The 25,196-nt window shown below is 36.2% G+C and overlaps 1 protein-coding gene across 2 annotated transcripts in view; it reads right to left on the reverse strand.

Moving 5' to 3' along the window:
• The window catches only part of LOC138333003 (furin-like protease kpc-1), a 133,969-nt gene that overhangs the window by 12,136 nt on the left and 96,637 nt on the right, over positions 1-25,196 (reverse strand). For both annotated transcript variants that reach the window (XM_069281091.1, XM_069281092.1), the window contains exons 6-12: positions 16,625-16,713; positions 8,196-8,368; positions 4,831-5,043; positions 4,071-4,171; positions 3,511-3,614; positions 2,885-2,999; positions 798-1,102 (exon numbers count right to left, since the gene is read on the reverse strand). In XM_069281091.1, the coding sequence (XP_069137192.1) occupies positions 798-1,102; positions 2,885-2,999; positions 3,511-3,614; positions 4,071-4,171; positions 4,831-5,043; positions 8,196-8,368; positions 16,625-16,713 (1,100 nt within the window). The remainder of the gene's footprint in view (positions 1-797; positions 1,103-2,884; positions 3,000-3,510; positions 3,615-4,070; positions 4,172-4,830; positions 5,044-8,195; positions 8,369-16,624; positions 16,714-25,196) is intronic.

The following is a 25,196-nucleotide window of genomic DNA, read 5'->3' on the forward strand; positions in this document are numbered from 1 at the left end:
TCACATACATGCAAGTGACCATACAAATTTTTATGGCAATTTTTTGAAAGGTGAACAAATGAAAAATAAACAAATTGCCAACAAAATTAAAACACTAAAACACAAGTGAGACGAAACAAAAAAAGCAAACGGATGAAACAAACAAGCCTAGAGTTCCTAGTAATCTTTCAGATACCTAGTGAGCTATCTGGATATACCCAGCCAAATGGTAATAGAGAAAAAATCTCATTAATGAACTACAAAAACAGTGTGTCCAGGACATTTTCTTTAAATTTCAAGACATATCACAAGGCTTCAGTCAAAAATAACTTAATTAATCAAATTTAATTATTTTTCCTTACTGTTTATAATTACTATGGAAATGTTTCTGGAATTTTGAGTTAATTATCTCCCCTCCAACAAAGAAATTTCTAATTTAATTTTTGTTGAAAGTGTAACTTGTTTCATTTGCACATCAATTTTACACAGAGCAGAAATAGACACATACAAATGTATTCCTCCATCCTTTGATATTTTTAATTTTGAATGTTTAATAATATTGAACACATCAGGCCTTTCGATAACAAATGCATTACACAAGAACAGAAAGATTGTGAAAATTAATACTAAGCAAAATTAAAACTGAACTGAAATAAAATCAGAAACAAAAATAAAGAACTTAGAAATAAGAGGAAAAGAATAAACTGCAGGAAATTGTGAAGTAACATATGTATCGCTTTACCATGTCTAAAAGGCCAGCCACTGAAACTGTAAAGAAGCAAATTAAGCGAGAGAAACAACAGCTATATATCACTTACTGGTACTGCCTCCATTCTCGATCTCCAACGTCCAGGTTCCCTTGGCGTATTCACCCCAGTTATGTGTGGTCATGAAGGCCCAGTTATTAAAGCCATCGCGAGAGATATCCCTTTGTCGACGGGCTAACAGGGTTGAGCGTGTACCCATCGGAGATTTTAGGTATATTGAGATATCGCCTCTCCTGAACGCACACAGCGTGATTCTGGCCTGAACATGTTCCACATACTTCACCTGATTTACGGTGCGAATACATCCGTCCGTGTGTAGAGGCACACTTATTTTTGAGTTAGCTGGGACCGGACGGCTGAAATAAAAGGTGAAATAATATAAGTATATATTTCAGATAGTATTACTGTAAAACTAAACCTATAAACTTGGACAACACATTAGAAAGGCTTCTGTGAGATGAAAGATGGAAATGGTGGTCACACTGATCAGGCCACAAGATATTGAGACAGTCCAAGTCTAAAGTTTAGACAAAAACTTCAGTTCTAGGTCAGGTAGAAAAAATGTCTGAAAGGCCAGGTCAATGAACCTATAGCCTCCCCCCCACCATTTCCAAAATGTAAACCCAAGAAACTGTGTAATCATCAGCCTGATTGGAAGATCATCTCTGATTACTGCACATATTAAATGTATACCCATGTAATGGAACATCATTTGTACAATACCTTTAAATTGTATAGGAAATTGATTACTGACTTTATCATATTGATGAAAAATTTCTATACATAGAGTTTGTAGACAACAAATGTTCTAAACATAGAGTTTGTAGATGACAAATATTCTAAACATAGAGTTTGTAGATGACAAATATTCTTATGATAGAGTTTGTAGATGACAAATGTTCTAAACATAGAGTTTGTAGATGACAAATATTCTAAACATAGAGTTTGTAGATGACAAATATTCTAAACATAGAGTTTGTAGATGACAAATGTTCTAAACATAGAGTTTGTAGATGACAAATATTCTAAACATAGAGTTTGTAGATGACAAATATTATAAACATAGAGTTTGTAGATGACAAATATTCTAAACATAGAGTTTGTAGATGACAAATATTCTTATGATAAAGTTTGTAGATGACAAATGTTCTAAACATAGAGTTTGTAGATGACAAATATTCTAAACATAGAGTCTGTAGATGACAAATATTATAAACATAGAGTTTGTAGATGACAAATATTATAAACATAGAGTTTGTAGATGACAAATATTCTAAACATAGAGTTTGTAGATGACAAATATTCTAAACATAGAGTTTGTAGATGACAAATATTCTAAACATAGAGTTTGTAGATGACAAATATTCTAAACATAGAGTTTGTAGATGACAAATATTCTAAACATAGAGTTTGTAGATGACAAATATTCTAAACATAGAGTTTGTAGATGACAAATATTCTAAACATAGAGTTTGTAGATGACAAATGTTCTAAACATAGAGTTTGTAGATGACAAATATTCTAAACATAGAGTTTGTAGATGACAAATATTCTAAACATAGAGTTTGTAGATGACAAATATTCTAAACATAGAGTTTGTAGATGACAAATATTCTAAACATAGAGTTTGTAGATGACAAATATTATAAACATAGAGTTTGTAGATGACAAATGTTCTAAACATAGAGTTTGTAGATGACAAATATTCTAAACATAGAGTTTGTAGATGACAAATATTCTAAACATAGAGTTTGTAGATGACAAATGTTCTAAACATAGAGTTTGTAGATGACAAATAATTCTAAACATAGAGTTTGTAGATGACAAATATTCTAAACATAGAGTTTGTAGATGACAAATATTATAAACATAGAGTTTGTAGATGACAAATGTTCTAAACATAGAGTTTGTAGATGACAAATATTCTAAACATAGAGTTTGTAGATGACAAATATTATAAACATAGAGTTTGTAGATGACAAATATTCTTATGATAAAGTTTGTAGATGACAAATGTTCTAAACATAGAGTTTGTAGATGACAAATATTCTAAACATAGAGTTTGTAGATGACAAATATTCTATGATAGAGTTTGTAGATGACAAATGTTCTAAACATAGAGTTTGTAGATGACCTACTTTCGCTCTTGAAGACGGATTTCACAAATATTTTGAGGGGGCACTCTTTTCCAGTTTTTTGCTAATCTCACCATTGCACCAGCATCCATCAGACCAAAACCAAAGGAATGACTCACTGAAAATAGGTCATAACTTAATGTAATATCAACACAGAGAAGTTTGAATTGTCTGCTGACAGATTAGAAAAAACACTTTTTCAAACCATTTTCAAACTAGACAAGACAAAAATGTCCATGTTTTCATGCTTATATTATGTCTTTACATATAACATAGTTACCTGCCCTCGCAAGAAGATATCAATTGTGACACCATTAATTTGTTAGCAAAATCTACTTTGTTTTCTCTAAAAAACATGACATAATTCACACAAACTAGTAATGTAACGAACCTAAACCAAGGGCAGATAACTCTATATGGTATAATGAGAACATAATGTGTTGGGATGTGATAGGACTGACCTATGTAACACTATTTTTAACTCCTAGTTCATGGTTGACACATAGAAATACAAAATAAATATCTCATCAGTGATTTAAAACAATTCTTTACAGTGATAATTCTCCTCAGTAAATCTTAGCTTACGATCTGGACACTTTGTGTCCCTCCAGGGATTTATAATGACCTACCACTTCTGTTGACCCCGTTATATGTCCAGTCGTCGGCTCTCAGATTTCCTCTTTTGGCAGTCATTACAATAATATGTTGTAAATCTCTCCAAGTTAAAGAAGGGCTGGAATTCAAAAACAACATGATAATTTCATCAGATTTGTTAGAGTAATCCCCCTTGCATCAGTTTAAACTAAAATCAAATACTAAAGCCACTTCAGAAAATAATTAGGTGATTTGCTAAAAATCTCTTTATTAATGTAGAGTGCTTTATTTGCAGGGTGAAATATTTATTGTGGAGGTTTAATATCATGGATTACTGACTCCTATAATTCTTTAAACTATTGAATTATTTCACTGGTGTTTAATTAGAATTCACAGATTTTAACCAAAATATGAATAATTTACCTGCTATACTGTATCATTCTCTATACATCAAAGATGGTGGTGCTCATTGATGTGTGATTAGAAGGTAAAGGAACAACAGACAGTATTCTATATTTGATGACAACATATTGGTCTGGATGAGTGTAAAGCAGGAGATGAAAAAGCCTAATATTTTGAGTGTATATAAACTTACTTTGCCTGTAAAGCCAAGGCACAAATCCCAGCAGCAAGCGGGGCGCTAGCAGATGTACCTGTGTGGGATTCGGTACAGCCCTTTCTTAGATCGGTAGTTACCTGTAAATACAAACGTATTAAATAGTTACAAAGATACAGCCAAACATCTTGGTCAACTATATATTTAACAAATACATCAGGTTTGCTTCATAAGAATACAATTTGCATAAGAATGTTTCCCCCTGAATCACTGCTGTATGTGGTGGCCAGTGTAGACTTACTTTTTGTTTTTCACCCCCTGAACCACTGCTGTATGTGGTGGCCAGTGTAGACTTACTATTTGTTTTTCACCCCCTGAACCACTGCTGTATGTGGTGGCCAGTGTAGACTTACTATTTGTTTTTCACCCCCTGAACCACTGCTGTATGTGGTGGCGAGTGTAGACTTACTATTTGTTTTTCACCCCCTGAACCACTGCTGTATGTGATGGCCAGTGTAGACTTACAATTTGTTTTTCACCCCTACACTGCTGTATGTGTGCCAGTGTAGACTTACTATTTGTATTTCACCCCCTGAATTACTGCTGTATGTGATGGCCAGTGTAGACTTACTATTTGTATTTCACCCCCTGAATTACTGCTGTATGTGATGGCCAGTGTAGACTTACTATTTGTTTTTCACCCCCTGAATCACTGCTGTATGTGATGGCCAGTGTAGACTTACTTTTTGTTTTTCACCCCCTGAACCACTGCTGTATGTGGTGGTGAGTGTAGACTTACTATTTGTTTTTCACCCCCTGAACCACTGCTGTATGTGGTGGCGAGTGTAGATGAACACGCCTCTGAATACCATGGAATGTTCCCGTTCTCTGTGGCACTGCTGATAGAGATGGTATGAATACTGTTGGTATATCCGTCACAGTTACAGCTATCAAAGTCTCGACCTCCATTTCCTGATGCCCACACAAAGATTGAGCCTAGTCCACCACGACCCTGTTTTTAACAGAAAATAAATTATGTCAAAAACGCCTTAGTAACTTTCACTTGTGGTTTACTTTCGCAAATTTCACCATCAAGGTAAATAAGTGAAAGTTCATTTTCTCGAATATCTCTCTTATCAGATTTATATCAGAAGGTATTCAATTCTATTTTGATCTCTGTCAAATTTCATCTCTGCAAAACTTATTCTGAAGCGAAAATCGCAAAATTAAGTCGCAGCAAAAGAAATTTGCTTACACAATATGTAGTGAGACCTAAGCCAATGACTTAACTATAAACTAATTGTAGGCTCAGGGTTGTTTTAATGGATATAACAGACATATAGACATCAACATTAGATTACTTATAGCTCTAAGCAGGGACAATATGGTAGGGTGATAAGTTGGAATAGAGGGGACTGGTATTATAGCTCTTAGCAGGGACAATATGGACGGATGATAAGTTGGAATAGAGGGGACTGTTATTATAGCTCTTAGCAGGGACAATATGGTAGGGTGATAAGTTGGAATAGAGGGGACTGGTATTATAGTTCTAAGCAGGGACAATATGGACGGATGATAAGTTGGAATAGAGGGGACTGGTATTATAGCTCTTAGCAGGGACAATATGGTAGGGTGATAAGTTGGAATAGAGGGGACTGGTATTATAGCTCTAAGCAGGGACAATATGGTAGGGTGATAAGTTGAAATAGAGTCTGAACTCATATTAGAGTTCCTATCATGCCTGCACGTGCTTTAGATTTGCATGAATTTAATTGTCAATTACAACAGTGACATTTATAACATTCAATGTGAAAATATTATAAGTTTTATGCCAAATAATTTTCATCTTTTCTTGAAGTTATCAGTTTTCAGACTTAAGTTTAAAGAAGATATTTATACAAAATCTAGACTAATGAAATTTTTACAGTAGACCCCTATGCTGTGCCTAAATCTGGACATATGAAATGCATATCTAATGGTTTTGTGATGCAGCTTCAGCTATCACTTCTATCCACATTGATTGTCAAAATTTGCTTACTAGGAGTAATTTGAGAAGTTATTGCCCCGAGCTGTGATACAATCATCACCAGTGGAAGACATTGCCAATCCCCAGGATCCTCTTTAATATCCAAGTAATCAATGGCGTACACAATTCCATAGATAATCATGACTGATAATAGCAAGCAGTTAGAAACTCAACTCTTCATTTCTCCCAGTCATGAGAAAACTGATATAATTGTACAACTTTCGTGCTTAAACTTTCTTAATTGCTTATAAGAAAACTCTAGCAGTTTAGTATTTCTTCATGTTTTAGAGACACTGAATTAATATTGTGGTGATCATTTTACTTTATTGGGTTCATACCGAATGTTTACCTTGCTAACAGTCCCCAGACACCTGCAGTGTATGTCTTTCTGAATCCCTGTAAGTCTAGCCCGATTTATCATGCGTTATAAGCCAAAATAATATATGCTTTGGCCCAGCATACCTTAATCAAGACAAAATCTTCCAAACTCAATTTCACTTTACATAAGTGATTTAACAATCCAATTTTCATATTGAATGTTATATTTCTGACAAATGAACTATACATAGTTTGCGTGACATAAATACTCTGTCTCCATATGAAATCTGGATGGAAAGAAACGAGACAGGACAGAATAGGATGGAGCTAGGAAGGCTAAGCATGGTTAATACTATAGTACTCCTCCCAGATTTCTTGGAATGGCGTAAAAAGAGCCAATTTCTGGTAAAACACATTTGTAATTTGAATTTAAACCTTTAAAAGGTTCTGCCATCTTTGTTTGAGTATCACAAGCATTGGTATCAAACTGCCATAGCTGTCTCCTGGTAATTTCTACCCTTGGTTTTTCTGTGTCAACAACAATGTCGATCAAACTGTACTTAACCAGGTTTGTGTTCAAATTCTGAGTTTTTTGGATATGTCAGAACACAGACCTAATATGAATATAGCCAGAAGTAAGGACATTATGTCCAATAAAGCTGAATTACAGCTAGTGGTATTGCATATAATGGAAAAATACTAAATAAAAACAAGCTGTTTATTAGCCAATCTGGACATATAAAATGGAAAGTTAAGCCGGAGGGTGTGTGACATTATTGATGTGACCTATATATACAGAGTACCTCTGATTGATAGAGATGTACTTTATTCTAATGGTTTACAAGTAAGGATAGCATTGCATTCCTCTGGAAAATCAATTTATCATAAGCAATACAAATCACAGAAATGAAATTGTATCGTTATTATGGAATGAAAAAAGACAGAAACAAGTTATTAATGTTTATATTCTTCTTTGTTGCTAGGAGACACATTTTTTTTTTGAAATTTAATGACAGAGATGGGAAAACCTTTGATTTAAAAATATTTCTTTGTCAACTGACAGAAAGTAAAATTTATCTATTTCTAACCAAACCTGTAGTTTATTATAGATAAATCAATATAAGATGTTACAAATGGGTGAAAGGTTGGCTGTATGAGGACTTCAGGCATGTATGCAGCATTTTACACTTAAACATTGGCGAAAGGTTTGCTAATGTTTACACTTGTATGTTAGTGAAAAGTTTGCAATTACTAAGGCACCATATACATGGTAACATTGATGAAGGCATTGCTTATGGCTTTAGCTATCCCTTACCCTTAAACGTTAATGAAACTTTATCTATGAAAGCCAGAAAGGTTTGCTGTATGAAGACCATGCATTTGCACCGCTTTTGCAATTACAGTTGACACAAGATCAATGATTCTAAACACAACATAGAGAGATTTCAGTGTCAAACTTACTCCTACAAAATATACAACAACAGCTCTGAAATCTTTACAAACACCTGATAAGTGTGAGCTTTAGTGCAGAAGAACGACAAGACAAACTGAAGGGAATGAAACAAGCTACATCATTATTATATTCAGGATACAAATAAACAAAATACAAACATTCCAGTCAGACTGAGGTTTCATTATTTATGAAATCATAACGAACAGCTAGATGCCAGTAATGATGTATTGGACACTTGTGTTGAAAATTTATGTTGTCATCAAATAAAGCCTATAACTTCAATGAGGGAGGATGAGAGGAGAGGGAATTGTTCAGTTGTTATGTTGTAACATGTTTCAAAACTGATTATTTTTTTTATAAATTTTACCAAATTGATGCCGTCATGGAAGGCTTTCCTGGCGAGTGTGGCAGGCCCGTCCACTGTACGGCCATCATCATCAGGGCCCCAGCTAGCACTGTATACATGGATGTGTTGTGTGTTGAGACTGAGAGACTGGGCCTCCACAGAGTCTGTAACATCCCCATCCAGCATCCGAACACCTACAACCAAGGACAAGGTACAAAACACATTAGAACATGTACAACCAAGGACAAGGTACAAAACGGATTAGAACATGTACAACCAAGGACAAGGTACAAAACACATTAGAACATGTACAACCAAGGACAAGGTACAAAACACATTAGAACACCTACAACCAAGGACAAGGTACAAAACACATTAGAACATGTACAACCAAGGACAAGGTACAAAACACATTAGAACATGTACAACCAAGGACAAGGTACAAAACACATTAGAACATGTACAACCAAGGACAAGGTACAAAACACATTAGAACATGTACAACCAAGGACAAGGTACAAAACACATTAGAACATGTACAACCAAGGACAAGGTACAAAACACATTAGAACATGTACAACCAATGACAAGGTACAAAACACATTAGAAGAACATGTACAAACACAAGAACATGTACAAGGTACAAAACACATCAGAACACCTACAACCAATGACAAGGTACAAAACACATTAGAACATGTACAACCAATGACAAGGTACAAAAACACATTAGAACATGTACAACCAAGGACAAGGTACAAAATTTTTAGTACAAAAACACATTAGAACATGTACAACCAAGGACAAGGTACAAAACACATCAGAACATGTAAAACCAAGGACAAGGTACAAAAACACATCAGAACACCTAAAACCAAGGACAAGGTACAAAACACATCAGAACACCTACAACCAATGACAAGGTACAAAACACATTAGAACATGTACAACCAATGACAAGGTACAAAACGGATTAGAAACATGTACAACCAAGGACAAGGTACAAAACACATTAGAACATGTACAACCAAGGACAAGGTACAAAACGGATTAGAACATGTACAACCAAGGACAAGGTACAAAACACATTAGAACATGTACAACCAAGGACAAGGTACAAAACGGATTAGAACATGTACAACTAAGGACAAGGTACAAAAACAGATTAGAAAACCTAAAACCAAGGACAAGGTACAAAACACATCAGAACACCTACAACCAAGGACAAGGTACAAAACACGTTAGAACACCTACAACCAAGGACAAGGTACAAAACAGATTAGAACATGTACAACTAAGGACAAGGTAAAAAACACATAAGAACATGTACAACCAAGGACAAGGTACAAAACACATTAGTACAAAACACATTAGAACATGTACAACTAAGGACAAGGTACAAAACACATCAGAACACCTAAAACCAAGGACAAGGTACAAAACACATCAGAACATGTACAACCAAGGACAAATTACAAAACACATAAGAAACATGTACAACCAATACAAAACAAGAACATGTACAACTAAAAACAAAACATTAGAACATGTACAACCAAGGACAAGGTACAAAACACATCAGAACATGTACAACTAAGGACAAGGTACAAAACACATAAGAACACCTACAACCAATGACAAGGTACAAAACACATTAGAACATGTACAACCAAGGACAAATTACAAAACACATAAGAACATGTACAACCAATGACAAGGTACAAAACACATTAGAACATGTACAACCAAGGACAAATTACAAAACACATAAGAACATGTACAACTAAGGACAAGGTACAAAACACATAAGAACACCTACAACCAATGACAAGGTACAAAACACATTAGAACATGTACAACTAAGGACAAGGTACAAAACACATTAGAACATGTACAACCAATGACAAGGTACAAAACACATTAGAACATGTACAACTAAGGACAAGGTACAAAAACACATAAGAACACCTACAACCAATGACAAGGTACAAAACACATTAGAACATGTACAACTAAGGACAAGGTACAAAACACATTAGAACATGTACAACCAATGACAAGGTACAAAACAGTTTAGAACATGTACAACCAATGACAAGGTACAAAACACATTAGAACATGTACAACTAAGGACAAGGTACAAAACACATTAGAACATGTACAACAAGGACAAGGTAAAAAACACGTTAGAACACCTACAACCAAGGACAAGGTACAAAACACATTAGAAACATGTACAACCAATGACAAGGTAAAAAACACATTTAGAACATGTACAACCAAGGACAAGGTAAAAAACACACTAGAACATGTACAACCAAGGACAAGGTACAAAACACATTAGAACAGTGTACAAACCAAGGACAAGGTACAAAACACATTAGAACACCTACAACCAAGGACAAGGTACAAAAACGGATTAGAACATGTACAACTAAGGACAAGGTACAAAACGGATTAGAACATGTACAACTAAGGACAAGGTACAAAACACATTTGAACATGTACAACTAAGGACAAGGTACAAACACATTAGAACATGTACAACTAAGGACAAGGTACAAACACATTAGAACATGTTACAACTAAGGACAAGGTACAAACACATTAGAACATGTACAACTAAGGACAAGGTACAAAACAGTTAGAACACTTGTACAACTAAGGACAAGGTACAAAACAACACGTTAGAACACACTACAACCAAGGACAAGGTACAAAACACATTAGAACATGTACAACCAAGGACAAGGTAAAAACGAACACCTAAGGACAAGGTAAAAAACAAGGTACAAACACAAGGTACAAACACATTAGAACATGTACAACAACAAGGACAAGGTACAAAACACATTAGAACATGTACAACCAAGGACAAGGTACAAAACGGATTAGAACATGTACAACCAAGGCAAGGTACAAACACATTAGAACAACTACAACCAAGGGCAAGGTACAAACACATTAGAACACCTACAACCAAGGGCAAGGTACAAAACACATAAGAACATGTACAACCAAGGACAAGGTTACAAAACAGTTTAGAACACCTACAACCAAGGGCAAGGTACCAACACATTAGAACACCTACAACCAAGGGCAAGGTACAAAACACATAAGAACACCTACAACCAAGGACAAGGTACAAAACAAAGACAATTTACTTAACATTTTATTAACATATAGTTCTATGCATGTTAACAAGAGTTAATTTTTCATGTCTTATTTTAATAGTGACTTATTTACAAATTGATGCTAAACCTTTTTTTACCAAATTTTCTTTTTACCATATTCCTTTGAATTTTTGAAATCTGCACTTCTCATTTAAAATAAGGAAGGGCTTTTCCATACTTTTATATTTTTCTAGACAGAATTTTAACACCAATATCACCAGGTCACTAGTAGCATTACTGCATCAACAAAACACTACTATGTAGGAAAACACTCAAGTTAAAAAGAATTGATATAAAAAGTCTGACCCTACTGATTGATGCTTCTCTGTTTAACACAGGGATCATCAATTCTATTATCGACCCCATCAAAGGTCAGTAGTTGTGTAACTGTGATCACCCTAATACTCCTTACTTGACTTGTCATGGACAGAAGTTCAAAGCGTTTCTGTTTGAAGTTAAAATACCAATCCTAAGAAAGACGCGACTGTGTTGGGTACCGACCCCTGATTAATATGTGACCAAAAACATTAGAAAGAGACAAGAGATGTCACTTCAAACGTATCGTGTGACATATTCGCAGGTAGGTACCAGTGGCCCGTTTCACCTGGCTGTAGGGTAAAGGTGTGGGGGCGTGGCTAATTATACCGCAGTACTGTTAGGTTCCACGCCAGGTACTGGCTCTGTTAGGGGTGAATCACCTGGCCACCATATACCACACACTCCACTTGTAAGTTTCTCAATGACCGTGCTCCTTGTGGTTTTCAATGGGACAGTTGTTGTGCAGGCCGTTTGTAGATCGTATCTCTGGACAAATGAGGCTATTATCGACTCCCAATAAGGAACAATTTACTGTACCCCATGGTTATACCGTAAGCCATTCATCTATTGCAGATATGTCTTATACCATAGAATTACTTACTTCTCTAACTCTATTGACCCATCATAAGAGACAACCTTGCCAATCAATTACAATGTTAAAGTTATACAGTATAAAATCTAAGTATAATGTAATTTTGCTTGTAATGCAATTTTTCATTGGTTAAAGAATTTTGTCTATCAAGTGATAGACTGAAAAAGAACCCAAACCAAAATGCTTTGATGATTCCTTCTGTTTCTAGTGTTGGAAAACATATTGTTTGCCAGTGCATTGCCATTTATACATTCCATGACCTGAATTGTTTTATATTACAAATAAATTCCTTAATTTTAAGAAGTCATGAGAAACCAAAGACTTAAGTTTGATATCAAGATTTGACATTTAACACCCTGACAGTCCTATCCTTTATGAATCATCGCATCATACCTCCCTGTTACTCTGTCCTGCTTTGAATATGTTTAAACTAATCCGATATCGCCTAAAATCTCTGAACTTTTTTCCTTAGTTATTTGTTAATCTCTCCATGAAGGTCTATAAAGATGTTGGGAACTGAGATTTGGGTCACTTGTCAAAAGAAGCCGATAAACTGTACATCTCCTGATGGTTTAACACCAAGAACCAAAACATATCATAACAGTATTAAGGTAGGGCTATATACCTTGGTATATAAACGGCAGAGTTGGGGAGGAGAGATAGGGGAGTCTGTATAACACAAACAGTGAAGGAACAAGTCAGTCAGACCAGTCCTAATCTAAAAATTAGAAACAATATAAATATCATGAGGTATTAAATTCTTTGTTGGTGATGCAAAACAAAGCCGATCAACTTTCTCTCGTAAACACTAACTTCAGGAAGACAGGTGCTTTTTGGGTGTAAAACCACAAACTGGCTTGGATAGCTCAGTAGTGTTAGAACTGGTGGCTTTTGATGTTTAGACCGTATCTTCAATCTAAACATAGGGGCCTATATTTGTGTGCCTTACAGTCTTATCTCCTTTCTGCAGGTTTTCTGACGGAAGAGAGAGAAAATGGTTGTGGAGTGACGGTGAAGGATGATTTCTCCAAGGATTACCCCACCATCACACGTTCCTGGGCCAATTACTGACGGGTGTTAATATGCCAATAGGCTGTCATATTTTCCATGCATATTTAAAACATAATATTCTTTTACACACAAACAGGAGTAGCTGTGTAAGCCATCTCCCCGGGCAGGTAAACAAAATAGGAATGTATTGGGGATTATGCAACAACATCTTCAGACAAATCTTAATTCCCTTCCAATGGTGCGTTGTTGCCAGCATAAACCAAACGGCCCTAACACTTTTATCTTTAACTCTAAATATAACATGCTGCACGCTGAACAGTTTCTGTAGTAAATCTTTTAGTACAGAGAAAATAAAATCTTAATTTTCATCAGTGCAGCTCAGAAAGGTAATTTGCTCCATAAAAATATGGAATAATTAAGACAAGGATAAGATGGCGCTGACTTGATGTTAAAAGCCTATCTATCATGTTTATTTATCTTAACGATTTACAAATATACATGTAAGTATATAATATACAGAGTCATCTTCTCAGGATAATATCGATGGAAACTACGCAATAAACTTTATTATTTAATGATTTTTTCCTCTCGTGTCTTTCGAAAACAATTATCACTAAAAGGCCATGTTGGGTGGCATCATATGTTTTATATCAATATATCATTATTAACTATTAAACAAACTGATTATGATATACAACTAACTGCCTTAACTTTCTGTAATAGGAAATATCTTGTGTTGGTGTTAGTGGTAGGCCCTGAATGCTATACATGGGTTTCTAAATACCAAAACAACGTTGATTAGTCGCACCTTCCTGCGATTGTGACATCACAAGAATCACATCAAAATATGATGCCAGAATCATCAGAAGGTGGGATAATAAATTGTACTACACCCACATCGTTTCTATATATCTCAAAACCCCTGCATTGGATTGGTCACATGTGTTATAGTGACATAATTTGAAACAAGAGGCCCATGGGCCTTAACGGTCACCTGAGTTAGAATATATAATGAAACAAATAATGAAACAAATTAAAGACATATAAAAACTATATGCTGGGCCTTGAAGTTGGTCAGTGATTTATAAATTTGACTTTTAAGACTATGAAGAGTATTTGCTTCCATCAAACCTGTGAACTTAGAGGTATTTTTTGAAATTTTAATCATTTTGACCCTGTTTGGTCCTGCCCCTCTGGTCCCCAAGGGGGTCATCGAGGACGGATATGGATGTTAAAATGCTATATCTTAGGCTTATAATTCTTATCAAGTTTGAATAATTTCCTACGAAAATTGGGCAAATAATGTTCACAAATATGTTTTTCCTATATAAACTTAAGTAAACTTGACCCCTCCCCAGGGGGTAATGTGAGACCCCAAGGTCATATAATTCACATTTTTTATAAAACACCTTAAGACCTTTCCATCTATAATTATTTGATTCTACTATATCCAGAATTTTAGAAGATTTTTGAAGTTTTAGCCTATTTGACCCTTTTTTTGCCCCGCCCGGCCCTCTTCCCCCAGGGGGTCGGCCAGGACCAATGTGGATATGATAATAAAATGCTATCTCAGGCTAATAATTCTAACCAAGTTTGACTCATTTCCTATGAAAATTGAGCAAAAAATGCTCATTAATGTGTTTTTCCTATATAAACTAAAGTAAACTTGACCCCCTCCCCAAGGGGAAACAGGACACCCCAGGGTCATATAATTTACAATTTTTATAAACAAACTTTAAGACCTTTTCATCTATAAAGTGTATTTGATTATACCATTTCCAGAATTTTAAAAGAATATTTTTGAAGTATTAGCCTATTTGACCTTTTTTGGCCCCGCCCCTCTGCTCCCAGGGGGTCGGCCTGGACCAATATGGATATGATATTAAAATGCTATCTCAGGCTAATAATTCTAACCAAGTTTGACTCGTTTCCAATGAAAATTGAGCAAACAATGTTCATAAATGTGTTTTCCCTATATAAACTTTAAAAACATTGACCCTCTCCCCAGGGGGAAACGTGAGATCCCAGGGTCATATAATTCACAATTTTTGTAAAGGACCTTAAGACCTTTCTATTTATGAAAAGTATTTGATTCTACCATTTCCAGAATTTCAGTAGAAGATTTTTGAAGTTTTAGCCTATTTGACTATTTTTTAGCCCCACCCCTCTGCCCCCAGGGGGTCGGCCAGAACCAATGTGGATATGATATTAAAATGCTATCTCAGGCTAATAATTCTAACCAAGTTTGACTTGTTTCCAATGAAAATTGAGCAAAACATGCTCATAAATGTGTTTTCCCTATATAAACTATAGTAAACTTGATCCTCTCCCCAGGGGGAAACGCGAGACCCCAGGGATATAAAATTCACAAATTTTGTCAAGGACCTTAAGACCTTTCTATTTATGAAAAGTATTTGATTCGACCATTTCTAGAATTTCAGAAGAAGATTTTTGAAATTTTAGCCTATTTGACCCCTTTTGACCCCCTTCCTAAGGCCCCTGGGGTCAGTCATAGAAAATTTGTTAATAGGATTAAATGGCCATCTCATACTGATAATTCTGACAACATTTGACTCATTTCCTATAACAAATGACCAAATAATGCGCAAAAAAGTGTTTTCCCAATATAAACTATAATAAACTTAACCCCCTCCCCAGGGGGAAACTAGAGACCCCAGGGTCATATAATTCACTATTTTTGTAAAGGACCTTAATACCTTTCTATCTATGAAGAGTATTTGATTCTACCACATCTGTGAGTAGAGAAGAAGATTTTTGAAATTTTACTCAATTTTACCCCTTTTGGCCCCTCCCACAGCCCCCTGGGGGCTGGAGACCATATAATTCACAATTTTGATAGGCCTTATGCCTTAGAAGGTTTGTGCAAAATTTCATTGAAATTGATTCAGCAGTTTTGGAGAAGAAGACGAAAATGTAAATTGTTTACGGACATACGACGGACGACGGACGACGACAGACAAAAGGCGATCAGAATAGGTCACTTGAGACTTCGTCTCAGGTGACCTAATTATAAATTTGGGGAAACTGGTCTGCCTCCATTTATTTGCAAGACAGATCAGGGCAGCATTGAAGTGAAAATAACCAGATAAAGACAGATAATACTATATATATGTCAACTAATTTCATGATGGGGGCATGTTATTGCTGAATTCCATTGATGGCCATTATCAAGGTCAAAGTTATTCTGGTGATGTTTACTGTAATTCTCATTTGATTGCAAAATGGTATCAAAGGTCGTTGCCCTCATAGACAAAACTTGTGTTTAATGCCTTTGACAGACAAGATGTGGTTGAATACAAATTAAAACAGTTATTATCTACGATTACAAAACTTACCACCGATGCTGGCCTCATATGCAACTCCAACACTACAAATGTTATTGTTAGCGTGGGCAGCCACCTCACCTGCACATCGTGTCCCATGTCTGGAAAATACAGAGAAAATCATCAGGTGAGAAGGGAAATATTGGTTAATGTAAAGCCAGGAAACCTTGTATGACACTAATACTCCCATGGACATCAGACCCAACATCTTTCCAAATAAGACAAAAAAATACATGTAAAACAGCTTTGCATTATTGTTCAATCTAGAAAACAAAGGGAAGAAATATTCTTTTGAAAAATATATCCATAAACTACAGCATAGAATAGATTACAATAATATTTCACACCTAGACAATGTGAAGAAGATTAGTTTGTATACAAACATGTTTTTATAGTTTTGCCCCTCTAACATGGCCTCTGTTTTGGCATGGTGTTGATTTGAATGAACTTTGATATCTTCACTCTTCAACATCTATAGTAGACTAAGAAATGCCTGAGTAGATATTAATCATTCTGGTAATATGATCAGATTTTTCATTCCATCCTAACCATGAATGACAAGCAGAAGCAAAGAATGGGTAAATTCTTCCTTCAGTTCAGTAGCTAATTGGAAATCATGTGAAATATTTAGTTATCATCTTTCAGTAGAAGTCGATGAGTCTGATCATTGCAGACAGAAGCAGATGGATCCCTGATGCCTCTCCCTTCCCTGTCAGGTTGGAATCACATAAAGAACATTTTCTAATTATCACAATTAGAAATATTGGAAAGAAGAATCAGAATTGGAAATTATCATGACTTTATTTCCATTATGACGTCCCTAAGTGAACAGTTTGATGCTAACTTTGGGATGAGTAACTCTCAATAATTACGTGACATGGCAGAAAATTGTCTGAGATACCATTAGATCTGAATACTGGTACACAATCACCCTGTTACAGGAGATACTATAATGATTTCAACTTGAAAATTATTCAAAATTCACCATGGCACCAACAATTCTTTATAGCAACCATGAATTAGGCTACGTTGTAATGTAAATCTTCGACATTTTTGTTATCCGAATTCAAATTGAAAATTGTATGCGTGATGATTTTTGCACAATTTTTAATAGGTTTTTAATTTTTTTTTCTAAAAAGTTTTATTTCATAGATTTTTCCTGGTGTGTGCGTCATATAAATGTTAAACAGGTTAAAGGAGCGCACATAGGATAATACTGGCAACATTGAAAAGTTTAAAGTCTACTCCTTGTTGTGTGTCATTACTGTAAAGGTCAAGGGAAATGTTGGACCCTATGCAATTTGCTTCAAGGACTTTCTATGCCTTTCTCTGGATATATGTAAAAGGTCACACAGATAAAACCACTTCCAAGCACCTTTGGACAGAGATGATGTAACGGCAATCTCACAAGTAGTGATAAAATTGACACTTAAACATTTATCGAATGTGTCATAAGAATGCACGGGAGGGGAAAACACTTAAAGTAGGTTATAAAACTGGAGATATATATATATAACCATGATGATGTGGATGATTTTTTTTCGCTGATGCTCATAATGTTTTGATATCAGTACTATTATATCATGTTTATCATATCTGACTTAAAATTGAAATTTTTAAAATGGTTCAAAAATGTTGAACAGTTAAAATACCCTGCAACTCCCAGCAGAAAAATCTCAGAGCGCTTATTAAACATGACAATTTACATTCTACAAAATGCCATGTACATTCCATTCTTAGCCTATAAACAAATTCCAAGTGACAATATCTTGAACTATCATGGACACAACAAGTGGACCCACCCATAGAGTCATGAGTATATGTTGTACACTGTTAGACAGCCTAATCATAATGAGACCAGAAACATTTTACAAGTGGACAAACATAGCCTCCCATCATCTGACTGATAATCATGGCCCAGACTACATACCGTCTGATTATGCAACTGCCAAAACTCATTGGTATCGCACCACAATTAATCTGATGACCAAGAAACATTTAACATGGGGACAAAATGCCTTCCAATGTTTGGCGGATATACAAAGGCCAAGGCCAGACAAGGGTTGCTGGATTAAGCATCTGCAGAGACTTATTTCATTTGGACACAAATCATGAAACATACTTCTGAAACATCAGCATTTTCCCCTCACTTCACATTTCGGTCATTCATCAAACTGATAAAGCCTATGATATAACGTTTGGGTGGTTATTTATTTTTCCATCAATTGTGATGTTTTCTATATGATATTTCAGGCCTACTTCACACACCAAGCTCCAGGCAGACAGTCTGATGGGTTAGTGAACAGATAGCCATGCTACCTCTAGTCTACTTCCATTGCTGACTGTTTCTGATAGGCTGAGGCGCCCTTCAGGGACCCCAACTTGAAGACCTTTGTTGGGCAGACAATATTGGATAGATAATAACATGGCACCTCTTGCCTTCCTCCTTATCATGCACTCCTCTGACCTCAGCCACCCTAAGCCATTCAAATAATCACGCTTTGAAGAGGTTCTGAATGAAAATGATTTCATAGAAAACTGGAAATGTCTGTAACATATAAATGCTTCTACCAATACACATCCTGTGTAACAGGAAAGGACTTTGTACTAAACTCCACCTATTCATGGCATTGATGTAAAAATGTCTTTAAAACAGATACTAGATATCATATTGGACTCAATAAGTGTTCCCATCACTAATAGTGCTTCTTCCCTTTAATATCACTAACACTGAATTAAATGCAGACTGAAAATATGAAAATGTGTAGTTTTCTTTATGATTTCTTTTGAATTAAATGCAGACTGAAAATATGAAAAATGTGTAGTTTTCTTTACTGATTTCTTTTGCAAATCAATATGTGGCTTATTTCATGCAATAATTTTATGAAAGTCTAGTCCAAATTTGGTTCTATCAATTGCCCCCTTACTTGTTTCAATGTTTATGTGCCTTGGTGCTTAGTGAGATGAATACTTTCCTTTATATTCAGGTTCTATCTACATAGTAAATTAAAACTACTGACTTTTGTCATGGTACAATTTGTACTGTAAGAGACATAATAACTACTCCAATGGAAAATCTGTAAGTCCCCTCTAAATATATTTTTTATCTTACCAAGAATGAATTTCACCGTTTCATTTTATTTCCGGGTACACATCACATTGAGAAGAATAGATTAGGAATGACAATAAAGTTTATGTGATGTTAAAATTTTCTGCAGTGATGTCAGGCTTGGTGCACCGTGAGGTTCCAAAAGTACCATTTCCACAGCAAACAATTGGCTTGCACCTGAACCTGGTTTCCAGAAGACAGGCATTGTGTTTAGAGCTGGCTTTATACAGACCGTGAATCCCCAGTAAATCCCACATTAAGTGGTATTTGACAGAGATCTAGTGTTCACCTGACATTTTGTCACTGAAGGAATGCCAAGCGTCCTGCTGCCTCCCGTCACTTATACAACCTTATAATTCCATGTAATCCATCGCTACAGAAAGCAATATCAAGAGATAGAAAAGGCAAGAGATATGATCACTGCTGAACTGTCTACATCAGTCTGTCCTATTGTCTACAGTAGTCAGACAAACTGTCTACAGTATTCTGTCCTACTGTCTACATAGTGTGTCCTAGTGTCTAAATCAATGTTTGTCCTACAGACATGTTAACCCTACCGATTCAGGCGGAAGTCTACCGCTTTTGAAGCTGATATTCCGCCTACCGCTTTAATATCCAAATATTCCGATTTCTGACAAAACATCTTTTTTATTTTTTTTCGTCCGATTTCTGAAATTTTCATAGTCGGGTGGGGCTGCCATGGTGGCTTCAAAATGCATACCAGACAGTGTAGAGGGACTGGTTTGATAATTAAGTTAACAAAGGAGGTGTGAACACTCCCTGACCAACACCCACTGGTGCTAATTAACAGCCTGGGACTAGTTCCACCTTGGCTTGGTGGTGTCGCTAATTTCACGTGTCTGAGTGTAAAGATGTGTATTATGTAGGCCTACCGTAAGGAAACAATCATCTGGCCTTTCAATAAATTTTGTGCTAAAAAACTAGTTAGCTTCATTTCAAAAACAAACACTGCTTATAATTGAAATGATTTACTCACGTTTTTAATGTAAAATAGGCGTATAGTGTCTGCTGAAAGTCATAAACTTTGCAATCGTAATGGCCGCCATTTTGGAATGAGGTGATTCTAATAAAGGAGCCGGATTTTGGTATAAAATTTCAGGAATTCACTTAGAAAAAAAAAAAATCGCAGGGGGATTATTTTTCTAGAATATTGGTGAACGTTTTAGAAACAAATATTTGTATTTTTTCTTACATAAATCAAAAGAAAATGAGTCCAGTATATGAAATAAAGTGAAAAAAATAGACAAAATGTATATTTAAAAAAGGTGATAAATACATTGAAATAAAAGTATACAATATATTTATTGGCATTTTGCATCTTCTAAATTTAATGTAAGCCTCAATTAACATTAAAAAATGCAAAATGAGCCACCATGGCCTATGGTGATAATCAAAGTTAAAACATAATTTGTTAACAAAATATGTTTTTGTAATTATTTTGCATATTATTGATATTTTATATATCTCTGACGCGCCGCGAAAAATGCCGCATGCAATGCTACTGCTTTTGAGTAAAAAATCTACCTCTTTTTGGTCACCAAAGGTTAACATGTCTGGTCCTAGTGTCTACATTTGGTCCTAGTTCTACATTAGTGTGTCCTAGTGTCTACATCAGTGTGTCCTAGTGTTCTACATTAGTGTGTCCTGTGTCTACATCAGTGTGTCCTAGTGTCTACATCAGTGTGTCTTCCTAGTGTCTAAACATAGTGTGTCCTAATGTCTACATCAGTGTGTCCTGATCTACATTAGTGTGTCCTAGTGTCTACATCATTTGTGTCCTAGTGTCTACATCAGTGTGTCCTAGTGTCTACATCAGTTTGTCCTTTGTCCTAGTGTCTACTCATCAGTGTGTCCTATGTCTACATCAGTGTGTCCTAGTGTCTACATAGTGTGTCCTAGTGTCTACATCATTGTGTCCTAGTGTCTACATCAGTGTGTCCTAGTGTGTCTACATCAGTGTGTCCTAGTGTCTACATCGTGTGTCCTAGTGTCTACATCAGTGTGTCCTAGTGTCTACATCAGTGTGTCCTAGTGTCTACATCAGTGTGTCCTAGTGTCTACATCATTGTGTCCTAGTGTCTACATCATTGTGTCCTAGTGTCTACATCATTGTGTCCTAGTGTTTACATCAGTGTGTCCTAGTGTTTACATCAGTGTGTCCTAGTGTCTACATCATTGTGTCCTAGTGTCTACATCAGTGTGTCCTAGTGTCTACATCAGTGTGTCCTAGTGTCTACATCATGTGTGTCCTAGTGTCTACATCAGTGTGTCCTAGTGTCTACTATCAGTGTGTCCTAGTGTCTACATCAGTGTGTCCTAGTGTCTACATCAGTGTGTCCTAGTGTCTACATCAGTGTGTCCTAGTGTCTACATCAGTGTGTCCTAGTGTCTACATACATCAGTGTGTCCTAGTGTCTACATCAGTGTGTCCTAGTGTCTACATCAGTGTGTCCTAGTGTCTACATCAGTGTGTCCTAGTGTCTACATCAGTGTGTCCTAGTGTCTACATCAGTGTGTCCTAGTGTTACATCAGTGTGTCCTAGTGTCTACATCAGTGTGTCCTAGTGTCTACATCAGTGTGTCCTAGTGTCTACATCAGTGTGTCCTAGTGTCTACATCAGTGTGTCCTAGTGTCTACATCAGTGTGTCCTAGTGTCTACATCAGTGTGTCCTAGTGTCTACATCAGTGTGTCCTAGTGTCTACATCAGTGTGTCCTAGTGTCTACATCAGTGTGTCCTAGTGTCTACATCAGTGTGTCCTAGTGTCTACATCAGTGTGTCCTAGTGTCTACATCAGTGTGTCCTAGTTAGTGTCTAGATCAGTGTGTCCTAGTGTCTACATCAGTGTGTCCTAGTGTCTACATCAGTGTGTCCTAGTGTCTACATCAGTGTGTCCTAGTAGTGTCTACATCAGTTGATAGTGTCTACATTAGTGTGTACTAGTGTCTACATCAGTGTGTCCTAGTGTCTACATCAGTGTGTCCTAAACTCTATAGTAGTGTGTCCTGTGCCTACATCAGTGTCCTAGTGTCTACAGTAGTCAGTGTCCTACATCAGTGTGTCCTAGTGTCTACATCAGTGTGTCCTAAACTCTATAGTAGTGTGTCCTAGTGTCTACATCAGTGTGTCTAGTGTCTACATTAGTGTGTCCTAGTGTCTACATCAGTGTGTCTTAAACTCTATAGTAGTGTGTCATAGTGTCTACATCAGTGTGTCCTAGTGTCTACAGTAGTCATCAGTGTGTCCTAGTGTCTACATACAGTAGTGTGTCCTAGTGTCTACATCAGTGTGTCCTAGTGTCTACATCAGTGTGTCCTAAACTCTATAGTAGTGTGTCCTAGTGTCTACATCAGTGTGTCCTAGTGTCTACATCAGTGTGTCCTAGTGTCTCTATAGTAGTGTGTCCTAGTGTCTACATCAGTGTGTCCTAGTGTCTACATCAGTGTGTCCTATATACTGTCTACAGTAGTGTGTCCTAGTGTCTACATCAGTGTGTCCTAGTGTCTACATCAGTGTGTCCTAGTGTCTACATCAGTGTGTCCTAAACTCTATAGTCAGTGTGTCCTAGTGTCTACATCAGTGTGTCATAGTGTCTACATCAGTGTATCCTAGTGTCTACATCAGTGTGTCTAGTGTCTACAGTAGTCAGTCCAACTGTCCTACAGTAGTGTGTCCTAGTGTCTACATCAGTGTGTCCTAGTGTCTACATCAGTGTGTCCTAGTGTCTACATCAGTGTGTCCTAAAGTGTCTACATATAGTGTGTCCTAGTGTCTACATCAGTGTGTTCTAGTGTCTAAATCAGTGTGTCCTAGTGTCTACATCAGTGTGTTCTAGTGTCTACAGAGTCAGTCCAACTGTCCTATATACTGTCTACAGTAGTGTGTCCTAGTGTCTACATCAGTGTGTACAGTAGTTTGCCCTAGTTCCTAATGTCTACTCATGCAACACAGTGTTAAATGTGTACATCTGATTGTATCTGTGTGTCTCAATCAGTAAAAGGGTTTTTGTCCAAGATCACTCAACAATATCAAAATGTAAACCTACTTAACTTTAACATACCCAAATGTTTACGAATCATGATTGTAATCATGATTGAGCGGTGTTCGTAAGTGATTAACTTTTCTTAAATTTCTGTTTGAACATCAGAAATATGTCATGTAACACCAACCACCCGTGTCCTTCAGTGTCGGACTAGAGGATCAAAAGTACAGGTAGCTAGTCCTTTAGTGTATAGCATCATCATCACATCACAAATATGTCAATTGTCACAACTATTAAAAATCAGGCATGCATGATTGGGAAGACAACAATAGATTTGTCAGTTTGTCGAAGCTTTCCGTAACGAGATGTTCTCGACTAAGCACAATGTGGCATTTTTATATGTCTGTAAATAATGCGATTCTCATGCTGTATGGAGCTGCCACCATGACAATAGATACATTGTAGTCTCGGGGCTGTCTCGGTGCTGTCAGAGGAAAATATATGTATTGTTATTGGATTGACAGGGGTCAGACGGTGTGGGTATTTCAACACTACATCATCTGCCCAGTTCTAAGGCATGGCGTTACTTTTTATGTGTTTGACAATGAACTGCATGAAGGATGACAGACTCTGTAACTGATATGTAGGGGAGAAACCAGAAATGGATGTCAGGAAAATATGTCTGTTTAATATAGAGATGCTACAATGGATATTCATCCTTATTTTAATTTATTTTAAATATCTTTTTAATATAGGTACATCATGAAGGATTGTCAAAAACAGTAAGCAAATATAATATATTCATGAAGGATTGTATTGTCAAAAAAAGTGTGTTAAATCTCTACTGAGAAAACTTTGAATTCAAATATAATCAGTGCACAATGTTCATAGTTCTACTTTATAGGTGTGTTCTAAAAGTCAGGATGTCAACACCTGATTAGTGAATCTATATAAAGTATGTCCTAGTGTCTACATCAGTGTGTCCTAGTGTCTACATCAGTGTGTCCTAAACTCTATAGTAGTGTGTCCTAGTGTCTACATCAGTGTGTCCTAGTGTCTACATCAGTGTGTCCTAGTGTCTACATCAGTGTGTTCTAGTGTCTACAGTAGTCAGTCCAACTGTCCTATATACTGTCTACAGTAGTGTGTCCTAGTGTCTACATCAGTATGTCCTAGTGTCTACATCAGTGTGTCCTAGTGTCTACATCAGTGTGTCCTAAACTCTATAGTAGTGTGTCCTAGTGTCTACATCAGTGTGTCCTAGTGTCTACATCAGTGTGTCCTAGTGTCTACATCAGTGTGTTCTAGTGTCTACAGTAGTCAGTCCAACTGTCCTATATACTGTCTACAGTAGTGTGTCCTAGTGTCTACATCAGTGTGTCCTATCATCTACAGTAGTTTGCCCTAGTTCCTAATGTCTACTCATGCAACACAGTGTGAAATGTTCCATACATCTGATTGGTGAAATCTGT

The sequence above is a fragment of the Argopecten irradians genome, chromosome 10 (genome assembly GCF_041381155.1).
Source record: "Argopecten irradians isolate NY chromosome 10, Ai_NY, whole genome shotgun sequence".
NCBI lineage: Eukaryota > Metazoa > Mollusca > Bivalvia > Pectinida > Pectinidae > Argopecten > Argopecten irradians.